This window comes from Mytilus edulis, chromosome 9 (assembly GCF_963676685.1).
Source record: "Mytilus edulis chromosome 9, xbMytEdul2.2, whole genome shotgun sequence".
Lineage (NCBI taxonomy): Eukaryota > Metazoa > Mollusca > Bivalvia > Mytilida > Mytilidae > Mytilus > Mytilus edulis.
This window is the reverse complement of record NC_092352.1, coordinates 63,107,384-63,120,263: the sequence shown is the minus strand read 5'-3', so window position 1 is coordinate 63,120,263 and position 12,880 is coordinate 63,107,384. Positions and strand designations below refer to the sequence as shown.

The 12,880-nt window shown below is 32.1% G+C and overlaps 1 protein-coding gene across 1 annotated transcript; it reads left to right on the top strand.

Annotated features, from left to right (window-relative positions):
• Positions 1-6,984: 6,984 nt before the first annotated feature.
• On the top strand, positions 6,985-11,862 carry LOC139488780 (uncharacterized). Its single transcript, XM_071274681.1, has 2 exons — positions 6,985-7,874; positions 8,006-11,862. The coding sequence occupies exons 1-2, from the start codon at positions 7,043-7,045 to the stop codon at positions 8,347-8,349; spliced, it is 1,176 nt and encodes a 391-aa protein (XP_071130782.1). The 5' UTR covers positions 6,985-7,042; the 3' UTR covers positions 8,350-11,862.
• The last annotated feature ends 1,018 nt before the right edge of the window (positions 11,863-12,880 follow it).

Here is a 12,880-nt window from a genome sequence, read left to right as displayed (position 1 = left end):
TGATTTTTGTTGTCACTTTTTAGCTCACCTGGCCCAAAGGGCCAAGTGAGCTTTTGCTATCACTTTGCGTCTGGCGTCGTCTGTTGTCGTTGACTTTTACAAAAATCTTCTCCTCTGAAACTACTGAGCCAAATTAAACCAATCTTGGCCACAATCATCATTGGGGTATCTATTTTTAAAAAATGTTTCCGGTGACCCGGCCAACCAACCAAGATGGCCGCCATGGCTAAAAATAAAACCTAGGTGTAAAATGCAGTTTTTGGCTTATAACTCCATAACCAAAGCATTAAGAGCAAATCTGTTGGGGTAAAATTGTTTATCAGGTCAAGATCTATCTGCCCTGAAATTTTCAGACAAATCGGACAACCTGTTGTTGGGTTGCTGCCCCGAAATCAGTAATTTGAAGGAAATTTTGCAGATTTTGGTTATTATCTTGAATATTATTATAGAAAGAGATAAAATGTAATCAGCAATAATGTTCAGCAAAGTAAGATCTACAAATAAGTTAATATGACTAAAATGGTCATTTGACCCCTTAAGGAGTTATTGCCCTTTATAAGTCAATTTTGACCAATTTTTCGTAAATTTTTGTAATCTTTTACAAAAATCTTCTCCTGTGAAACTACTGGACCAAATTAAACCAAACTTGACCACAATCATCATTGGGGTATATTGTTAAAAAAATTTGTGGCGTGACCCCGCCAACCAACCAAGATGGCTGCCATGGCTAAAAATAGAACATAGGGGTAAAATGCAGTTTTTGGGTTATAACTCAAAAACCAAAGCATTCAGAGCAATCTGACATGGGATAAAATTAATTATCAGGTCAAGATCTATCTGCCCTGAAATTTTCGAACAACCTGTTGTTGGGTTGCTGCCCCTGAATTAGTAATTTTAAGGAAATTTTGCAGATTTTGGTTATTATCTTGAATATTAATATAGATAGAGATGAACTGTTAACAGCAATAATGTTCAGCAAAATAAGATCTACAAATAAGTCAACAAGACCAAAATAGTCATTTGACCCCTTAAGGAGTTATTGCTCTTTATAGTCAATTGTTAACAATTTTCATAAATTTTTGTTAATTTTTGTAAATTTTTAGGAAATATTTTCCACTGTAATTACTGGGCCAAGTTCATTATAGATAGAGATAATTGTAGCAACAAGAATATTCAGTAAAGAAAGATCTACAAACACATCACCATCACCAAAACTCAATTTTGTCATGAATTTATCTGTGTTTATTGTTAATATGCACATAGACCACGGTGAGCGACACAGGCTCTTGAGAGCCTCTAGTTCGTAAATCTTAGTAATCTTTTAGAAAAATCTTCTCCTCTGAAACTACTGGGCCAAATTTAACCAAACTTGGCCTTAATCATCATTGGGGTATCTAGTTAAAAAAATGTGTCCGATGCCCCGCCCAACCAACCAAGATGGCTGCCATGGCTAAAAATAGAACATAGGGATAAAATGCAATCGGACATTCCGTTGTTGGGTTGCTGCCCCTGAAATGGTAATTTTAAGGAAATTTTGCTGTTTTTGCTTATTATCTTGAATATTATTATAGATAGAGATAAACTGTAAACAGCAATAATGTTCAGCAAAGTAAGATCTACAAATAAGTGAACATGATCAAAATGGTCAGTTGACCACTTTAGAAGTTATTGCCCTTTATAGTCAATTTTTAACCATTTTTCGTAAATCTTAGTAATCTTTTAGAAAAATCTTCTCCTCTGAAACTACTGGGCCAAATTTAACCAAACTTGGCCATAATCATTATTGGGGTATCTAGTTTAAAAAATGTGTCCGGTAACTCAGCCAACCAACCAAGATGGCCGCCATGGCTAAAATAGAACATGGAGGTAAAATGCAGTTTTTGGCTTATAACTCAAAAACCAAAGCATTAAGAGCAAATCTGACAGGAAGTAAAATTGTTGATCAGGTCACGATCTATCTGCCCTGGAATTTTCAGATAATTTTAATATGGGATATTCTACTGTTTTTATCTAAATTTTGATTTGGGATGTTATACCATTGTTATCCAAATTTTAATCGGGGATGTTTTACTTTTTTATCCAAATTTTAATTGGGAATATTTTACTATTTTAATCCAAATTTTTATTGGGGATATTTTACTATTTTAATCAAAATATAAATTGGGGATATTTTAGTGTTTTATCACAAATTTTGATTGCAGATATTTTACTGTTTTATCAAAATTTTAATTGGGGCTATTTTACATTTTTTTTTTGCCCAAATATAAATTTGGGATGTGGGATAATTTACTGTTTTTATCCAAATTTAAATTGAGGGTATTTTACTATTTTAATCCAAATTTAAATTGAGGATATTTTACTGTTTTATTGAAATTTTAATTGGGGATATTTTACTGTTTTATTGAAATTTTCATTGGGGATATTTTACTGTTTTAACCAAATATTCCTTGGGGGAATGTTTTACAGGTTTTTTTTTCTAAATTTTGAGAGGGGATATTTTAGTGTTTGTATCACAATTTAAATTGTGGATGTTTACCGTTTTTATCCAAATTTTAATAGGGAATCTTTTACAGTTTTTATCCTAAATTGGATTGGGGGATGTTTTACTATTTTTTTAACCAAATTTTAATTAAGGATACTTTAACTGTTTTTATCCAAATTTTAATTGGGAATATTTTACTGTTTTATCCAAATTTTGAATGGGGGTTATTTTACTGTTTTTATCCAAATTGTAATTGGGGATATTTTACTGTTTTTATCCTAATTTTGATTGGGGGATGTTTTACTATTTTTTTTAACCAAATTTTAATTAAGGATACTTTTATTTATAACTGTTTTTATCCAAATTTTAATTGGGAATATTTTACTGTTTTATCCAAATTTTGAATGCATGGGGTATTTTACTGTTTCAGTTATCCCAATTTTAATTAGGGATATTTTACTGTCTTTATCCTAATTTTGATTGGGGGATGTTTTACTATTTTTTGTAACCAAATTTTAATTGGGAATATTTTACTGATTTTATCCTAATTTTGATTGGGGGATGTTTTACATTTTTTCAACCAAATTTTAATTAAGGATTCTTTAACTGTTTTTATCCAAATTTGAATAGGGAATATTTTACTGTTTTATCCAAATTTTGAATGGGGGTTATTTTTCTGTTTTTATCCAAATTTTAATTGGGGATATTTTACTGTTTTTAACCAAATTTTGATTGGGTCATTTTATTTTGTTTTTAAAGAGGGACTGGGTAGTGTACTGTTTTTATCAAATTTTAATTGGGGATATTTTAATGTTTTTGAAATTTTAGTCTGGGACATTTTAATGTTTTCATTCAAATTCATTTACAACAAATGAAAGTTTTTAACGACCTTGACTGGCTATACAGTCCTTGCACGGTCGGTAAATTCATTTAGATTTTATTCCATTCTTTTTATCCAAATTTAAATGTGATGTTTTACCTTTATCAACGTTTTTAATTACCCTTTACATTTATTCTTAAACAATGGCTGTATAGTTTATGCCAAAGACAAATCATGGACTTCAAAACTCGAAGGGAAGAAGCAGGTGTCTAAATGCAGGCATTCTTCTTGCTGTACTAGCCATATAACCCGCAGACCAGTTGGCTAGTACAAGCACTGTCAAGCAGACAGGTACTTTTGTACCATTTGGCATTTTAAAACTTTTGGAAAAATTTATAATGATGGACTTTTACCTGTTTTACCGAAAGCTTTTTTTTTTATTTTAATATATTTTTTACGCCTTTCAGTTAAACAAATATTTTGGCTGCATAATGTTTATTCAAAGATGATTTCTTCCTACAACATTCACATCACGCATTTTGGCTGATTATAACTTTGGCTGTGTTACCCATGATTTCAAGAAATAATATGAAAACCACTTGATATTGAAATTAAAAACTACAACTTTAAAATTGGCTCAATTCTAAAAGCAATTCATATTTCATGTCAAAAAGTTTTGATTTTCTTTTCAATGTTGAAATGTTTATTCTTCCATGACAGTACTTCATGATTAAAATTCTTTTCATCAACTAACAAAACTTAACATACTCATAAGGTAACTTAGACATAAAGTATCACCAATATCTTACAACGTTGTCTTCAATGGAGCAGGAACTACCCGCTAACAGACTATCATTAATTTTAGTCTTAGATGCATGATTTTATTGATTAGATGTTAAAATGTCGTTAAACTAGCTGTCAGTCACTGTGAGTACTCTAAGATCTGTACTTAGTCTCTTTTTCTTGTTGGGATATACAAGTACCCGACCACGTCCACTCTGTTTCTATTTGTATCCATCTGACGAGATAAGCCTTTGTCAACTGATTTTTAGCTCACCTATTCCGAAGGGCCAAGTGAGCTTTTTCCATCACTTTGCGTCCGTCGTCGTCCGTCGTCATTAACTTTTACAAAAATCTTCTCCTCTGAAACTACTGGGCCAAATTTAACCAAACTTGGCTTCAATCATCATTGTGGTATCTAGTTTTAAAAATGTGTACGGTGACCCGGTAAACAAACCAAGATGGCCGCCATGGCTAAATATAGAACATAGGGGTAAAATGAAGATTTTTGCTTATCTCTGAAACCAAAGCTTTTAGAGCACATCTGACATGCATGATGGGGTAAACTTGTTTGGCTCATATCTCTGCAACCAAAGCATTTAAAGAAAATCTGCGTGGATAAAATTGTTTATTAGGTCTAGATCTATCTGCCCTGAAATTTTCAGACCAATCGGTCAACTTGTTGTTGGGCTGCTGCCCCTGGATTGGTAATTTTAAGAAATTTTTGCAGCTTTTGGTTATCTAGAATATTTTAAAACATAGATAGAGATAAACTGTAAATAGCAATAATGTACAGCAAAGTAAGAGCTACAAATACGTCAACTTGAACAAAATGGTCAATTAACCCCTTTAGGAGTTATTGTCCTTTATAGTCAATATTTAACAATTTTCATAAATTTTGTAATTTTTTGTAAATTTTTACAAAATATTTTCCACTGCAATTTCTGGACCAATTTTATTATAGATAGAGATAATTATAAGCACCGAGATTGTTCAATAAAGTAAGATCTACAAACACATCGCCAACATCTGTGACAATTTTGTCATAAATCCATCTGTGTCCTTTGTTTAAATTTAATATGCACATAGACCACGGTGAGCGACAACGGCCCTTTAGAGTTATAGTTTCGTTCTAATGTTGTACTGTTACACCACTGTCCCATGTTAGGCGGAGGATTTGGACCCCGCCACATTGCTTATGTATGCCTGTCCCAAGTCAGAAGACTGTAATTCAGTGGTTGTCGTTTGTTGATGTGTTACATAATTGTTCTTCGTTCATTTTTTGTACATAAATGAAGGGGGCAATAACTTTTTATGTTAACCTGTTTTGGCCCTTTTCAATGTGTTGTTAACGGTTATCTGAGACAAATTTAAGCTGTTAACTGTTTTCAACCCACTTTGTTATCATCATTTTTGCAAAATCAAGGTGTTAACGAACCCTCTATTGACCCCCTCATAAATTAGGCCGTTAGTTTCTCGTTTGAATTGTTTTACATTTGTCATTTCGGGGCTTTTTATAGCTGACTACGCGGTACGGTATGGGCTTTGGTCGTTGTTTAAAGTCGTAAGTAGTCCAAATAATTATGACGTCTTGGGAGGCTATTTTAAATTTTTGCTTTGACGCCTTCCTGTCGATGTAAGGCGTCAAAGAAAAAAAATGAAATAGCCTTTCAAGATGTCATAATTATTTGGACTAGGTCGTATGGTGAACTATAGTTGTTAATTTCTGTGTCATTTGGTCTCTTGTGGAGATTTGTCTCATTGGAAATCATACCACATCTTCGTTTTTATATTATCAGCTCATGAAAGCAATAAAACCCGAGATTATAGCAAAGTATAAAATTGTTTATTTAAAGCTAAAAGGTTCAACAAAACACTTTAATAACAAACAGATAATGCTACTCTTAATATGAATATGATCTAAGGGATTTGTCACTTTATTAGAAGATCCTCCTTCTAAACACATGAAATTTCAACACTGAAAAGCATACAATTTCTTGTTCTATTGTCATTGATAAATAGAACATATTAGAGGTAATCGTACGACCTTGAGAACCCCCTTATACTGTCTAGTCAGTTCAGTATAAAAGGCCCCGAAAGTATATTTATGTGAAATAGATATCTTAAAATTATCATAAAAAAAGACAACATGATAATCCGTCTGTTGCAGAGGATTATGTCTGTTGCTAAAGAGAAAATTTCATTACAGTATAAAGTCACAGAAAATAATTTGTTTGTGAACACTTGAAAAGAACAAATTTCAGATGCAATGCACAGTTTAAAAAAATTATTTTCAGGGCAATATAATAAAATTGACCCCTTTTGTTTTTCACCCTAGCAGTTTTCTCTCTCTTTGCAATAAAAACATAATAAACTGACATAAAAATATATGTTGCTACGAATTATACAAAATTAAAAAAAGAAGGTAAAATACTTACCATTCTCAACCGATTATTTCTTCATAAAAAAGTACTTATATCTACTGACTTGAAATTGAACTCCGTCTCTAAGAAATATATGTGTTGTTTGCAACCAAGTTACTTTAGCTTATTCATTTATGTCTAACACTTGTGCACAGAGTCTTGACTTTACGTACAATGCAAGGTTCATTTTTAAATAAATTGGGAAGTCATATATCATGTCACGTATTTTTTCCTTCAAAATATTTCACTGAGAAATTGAGCTGCAAAATTGGAATTCCGTAAAATCTCCTATAAAAGTTTTTTTTTATACGGGCTACAATCTTATATTTTTGAATGCTTACCCATTTTTTTTATAATTGTTTGTAATTGTTTGTAGATTTGTACTTATACTATCAAGAGTACAATTAGTTGACACTTTCAATCAGTGAAAATTCAGTACTATCAGGTTTTTATATTTTAGGAAAATAAGAGCTTGGGGCATATGGCGGGTAGTTGAGTTTTTCTCGGAGAACAAAAATGTGAAAAAAATGTGAAATTATGCCACCAAAAGGTGTCAAACGAACTAATACGAGTGATAGAAGTATACAAAATGAGTCTGGAAACCAAGAAACAAAGAAACCATCAAGAAAGAAAAGTAAACAGAAGAATAAAACCGATTCTCAAAGTAACAACAAAGGTGAAAAAGGTGAAAATACAGGTGACAATATAAGTGTAAACAAACAATTCAAAACACCTATCAGTGAACAGTCACGTTACGGTGGAGTAAACGCAAATGTAAATATGAGCCAGCCAAATTTTTCACATGATGCAAGCCTTTATTACACACAAATTCCAGGTCTTAATCCTATGTTCCCGACACAAAACCAACAGTTATGCTCAAGCCCGAATCCCGGAATGTACCCACCACCTATGCAGAATGTATCACCCTTTACCCAACATACAACTTTACAACAACGACCAGTTTGGATCGATGAACTTTTTCAGAGAATGGATCAAATGGATACAAAACTAAATAAACTTGAACATATTGACTCTTTTGTTTCTTCATTAAACGCAAAAGTTGTAAGATTAGAGCAAGGTGTAAAATCGTTAGACGATCGCTTGGACCAAGTAGAGATGAGTACCCAGTTGATGAGCAACGCCCACCATACACAAAACAAGAATTTTTCCGATTTAAAAACAGAGTTAGATAAAATATCAAAACAGTTAAAAAGTAATAAATCTAATGCACCCAAAGTTGATCAAAATGTTATATCATCTATCAATGATATGAAAAAGGATAACGATAGACTACAAAACGAGTTGATTGAAGTTCAATTGAAATCAATGTGTAACAATCTTATTTTCTATAACATTCTTGAAACTCACGGTCATAAAACTTTCGAGCATGATTTTTGTACTCAGACTCGAAAATCAACCAATCAGATTGCTGGATTTCATGTTTCGAGCATGATTTTTGTGCTCCGAGCACTGAGCAAAGTTTTATGCCTTCAGGGCCAGATGAAGACTGTCCTGAAACAATCAACGCGTTTTGCCATGAAAAACTTAAAATCGAAAATTCTGTTAGATTACGTATTACAGATGCATACCGTTTGGGCAAAAAGGGTGAACAGATTAGACCTATTCTTGCAAAATTTGCTTCATTTGATAGTCGAGATCTAGTGAAAAAAAGTGCTAAAAATTTGAAAGGTTCGAATTACGGAATTTCGGAGCAGTTGCCAGTAGAGAAACAAAAACGCAGGAAAGCAAAACTACCGACACTGAAGAGACTACGCGATGAAAATATCAAAGCCTATTTTGTGAGAGATAAAATTTACGTTGGTGGAAAAGAATACGTTCCATAGGATCCGTTCAGAGAACAATTTGAAAACTTGAAATGTTTGTGCTGGAATGTCCATGGACTCAACTCGATCTATAATGACAACGAATTTTTGAATTTAGTAAATAGCTATGATGTACTTTTTATTTGTGAAACTTGGTTAAATGATAATAACATAGTAGAAATAGATGGTTTTGTAAATATATCTTGCATTAATCGTAGCACTAATATAGGTACAAGAAATGAAGGTGGAATTGCTATTTATTGTAAACATTTTTTATGTAGTGGTATCTCGATAGAAAGAAAATTATACTGTGGTATTGTCCTTATCAAATTGAATAAACAATTTTTTACCATTGCTAATGATATATATATATATGCTTTTCCTACATTCCACATGAAAAATCAAAGTATTATCAGATCTGTGACAGCGATTTTCATGAAATTATTGAAAACATTGTTCTTGAATATAAAGAGAGGGGATCAGTATTTGTATGTGGGGATCTGAATAGTCGAGTAGGTGAACTTAATGATGTTTTGTGTGATGATAATTTAGATAAATATGTCGAGAGCGTTGAGCACGTAGAAAACCCCTATAACATTCAAAGTAGACGTTCATTGGACAAATGTGTGAACTCTTTTGGTCGTAAGCTTATTCAACTTTGCTATACTACTGGACTTACTGTCGCCAATGGTAGACTTGGTGACGATTCAGATGGAAAGTTTACTTTTTGTACAAGTAGAGGACGAAGCGTGAACGATTACTTACTTGTATCACCGATCGACTATAAACTTATTAGTTACTTTAACGTGTTGCAATTTAATGAATTCTCTGATCATTCGCCATTATTTTTTCAACTTAATTTTTCTAACAATCGTCCACAGAACAAAAAACACAAGCTACACAAGTATATCAAATGGGATTCAAATAAGAATAGTGATTACATGGAAGTCTTACAAACAGAGCGTAGTGCGTTGTTCTCATTGGTAGACAACATCTCTTCTAAAAACGATTTGAATACAGCTGTAGGGGAAATCACTCGTATATTATATGACAGTGCTTTTAAAATTTTTGGCCGATCAGTCCTAATTAAAGAGGAAAATAATAATACAGATAGAAAAAACAATGATTGGTTTGACGAAAAATGTAAATCAGAGCGTCATATTTTTCACCAAGTCCGAAACTTCTTTTTTCGACACCCCACTGATGTTAATAGGCAATCGTATATAGATGATAGATGCTAGAAATCGATTCAACAGGATAAAACGGCAAGCCCAGGTTAACTATAAACGGCGGATGGGTATTGAACTTTGTGATATTGCAAAAACTGATCCACGAAAGTTTTGGTCCACTATTAGACCTACGAAAAGAACACGATGCACAGTTGAAAATGATGTTATGTTAAAACATTTCGAAAGAATTCTCGGCGAAAATCCACCTGATCTTTGTGATGAAGTATTGAACTTAATAAATAATGAACATTTTGAAAATATAGACATAGATATTCTAGACACTGAAATTACTGAAGATGAAATTGTGAAGTCGATTAAAAAACTAAAATTGAACAAAAGCGCGGGAGATGACCAAATTATTAGCGAAATGTTTGCTGCAAGTCCAATATTTTTTGCTCCAATTCTAAATAAACTTTTCAACTATACTTTTGAAAGTGGAACTTTTCCTGATGCTTGGGCAGATGGTATTGTTATTGCTGTTCCTAAGAGTGGAGATTTGACCGATCCAAATAACTATTGACCCATTGTTTTAGTGAGTGTCTTATCAAAACTGTTCACGTCTATCCTAACTACTCGATTACTGGAATGGTCCAAAGACGAAGATAAACTAATCGACAATCAATTTGGCTTTCGTCCTGGACATTCAACTATTGATGCTATTTTTGTTTTACATGGTATAATTGTACATATTCTTCAACAAAAAACTAAACTATACTGTGCTTTCGTCGACTTTCGAAAAGCGTTCGATAAATTAAGCAGGAGAATTTTGATTTATAAATTACTTCGCAGTGGAGTCAGCAGTAAATTTGTAGCCATAATTAAATCAATTTATACGTCTGTGCGTCTCCGAGTAAGATCTGGTGGACTTCTTTCTGATGCCTTTGACAATTTGTTAGGAGTGAAACAAGGCGAACCTTTATCTCCTTTATTATTCCTCTATTTTATTAACGATATTATTGAAGATATAACTGTTACAGATAATGAAGATGTAGTGAACCTGAACGGTCTTTTAATTTATTTGATACTTTTTGCAGACGACACTGTCTTATTTGCCAAATCTGCCAAACTTCTTCAACAGCTACTTGACAAACTATCCAAATACTGTAGAAAATGGAACATAGAAGTTAACACTGATAAAACTAAAATAGTTGTGTTTAGAAATGGATGGCAACCTGTAAACAATCATTTCATGTATAATAATCAAGAACTTCAAATCGTAAATTCATACGTTTACCTTGGAATGTTGCTCCACTTTAACGGGAAATTCTTACACACGCAAAAACGACTATCACAACAAGGATCAAGAGCTCTTTCATCACTCTTAAAATGTTTAGGTAATATTTACATTTCTACAAAGCAACAATGTCTTCTTTATGACAGTATGGTTGGATCGGTACTGAACTATTCTTCCGAAATATGGGGTTTTCACCATGCCAACGACATAGAAATTATTCATAACCGTTTTTGTAGGTTTGTTTTAAAAGTAGGTAAACGTGCTCCTATTAGTTTTCTTTGTGGCGAGCTTGGTCATCTACCTATGTATGTTTTGAGAAAACAATTAATCTTAAAATATTGGTTACGTATTGTTATGTATAAACCAGCTTTTGTATATGATGTATATAAAATTTTGTATGACGATGCAAATCAAGGTAAAATTAATTGGGCATCTAATGTGCGTGATTTTTTATTTAGTCTTGGAATGAACCATATTTGGATTGATCAAAATAATATTGATATATCGTTTGATGTTATAAAGACACGCATTAAAGATCAATATCTACAAAAATGGTCAGCAGATATTTGTGACTGTGAGAAATTAAGTGTGTATAGAAGTATAAAGTTTGATTTTTGTCTTGAGAATTATTTTAGCTACATTAATAATATTAACATTCTTACAAAACTACGAAGTGGTACATTGAAACTTAATGTTGAAGTTGGTCGCTTCTCTGATATACCAAGAGAAATGCGTCTTTGTGTATGTTGTAACATGCAATGTGTTGAGAATGAATTCCATTTTGTATTGGTATGTCCAGCATATAGGGCAATTAGAATATTGTTTTTGCCACGCTATTATTGTTCATGGCCTACTATTTTTAAACTCTCTTGTTTGTTGAAAGCTAATTCTAGATCTTTAACAATTAAGCTCTGTAACTATTTGAAGAGTGCATGGAAAGCTAGATCTGATATTATTGGTTAGCTACAACATGTATGTTATTATTGTATTGTTCTCTGTTACCAGTCTTTTGTCACATTATGTATATATTATGTATTGCCATAGCATGTTCTATATGCTTTTGCAAATAAAGTATTCATTCATTCAATATGAAGGCAATTAAAAAAATGTATGTGATTTAAAACAGTTTTTAGTGCTGCATTTATTTTGAAATTGATGTTTTTTTATTATTAACTTCTCAATACATACAATCAGAGACATATAATTCAATTTTTATTCTATAATATCTCTCTCTGACTGTCCCAATGTTGTAATTTAAGTTTTTGGTCCATGGTGATCCCCAAATAAGTATTATTTCATAATTATAGTTCAAAGCAATTAATCAGAGTCTATTTTTTTTAAATAAAAAACAATTCCATATCATCAGTCTATGGAAGAAGCGTATCGATAAAAACTTTTCTTATATCACATAGCGATATTGTCTAATATCAATTGTAAATATGCAGACATTCCATGCGGAAAATGTTGTTTTCGGCAACGAAAAATTAAGAAAATACTAATTTTAAAACTTATTGTTCAAATATCAACAACAATTGAGTCTAAATATACATGCAGAAGTTGGTTAGAAGCTTAAGTTTATGTCAGTGTAACATTTGAAGTGCTGTCTTTTTCTTATATACATAAATAAACAATGCGATACTTTTAAAATATCAATGTGATACTTTTAAAATATCATAGCGGTGTTTTTGTTATATCAATATTAGTACCGATTAGTATTAATATTAGACTGTTGTACCCATATTTTGACAATTTTACCTATTATGTCTGTTTTGTTCACGCATCGTTGTAAATATGACAGAATTTGATGAGACTGTCATACACGCGAGAGGTGAAGTGCTAGAAAACCAGGTTCAATCCACCATTTTCAAAATTTGAAAATGCCAGTACCGAGTCAGAAATATGACAGTTGTTATCCATTTGTTTGGTGTGTTTTATCATTTGCTTATACCATTTGATAAGGGCCTTTCTGATTTGAATTTTCCTCGGAGTTCAGTATTTTTTTTTAATTTTAATTCTTAGTAGTATTGTATGTAAATAAGCAGTTTTAAGACCATTGCTTAAATTCAAATTGTTTTTGGTTACATCTTAC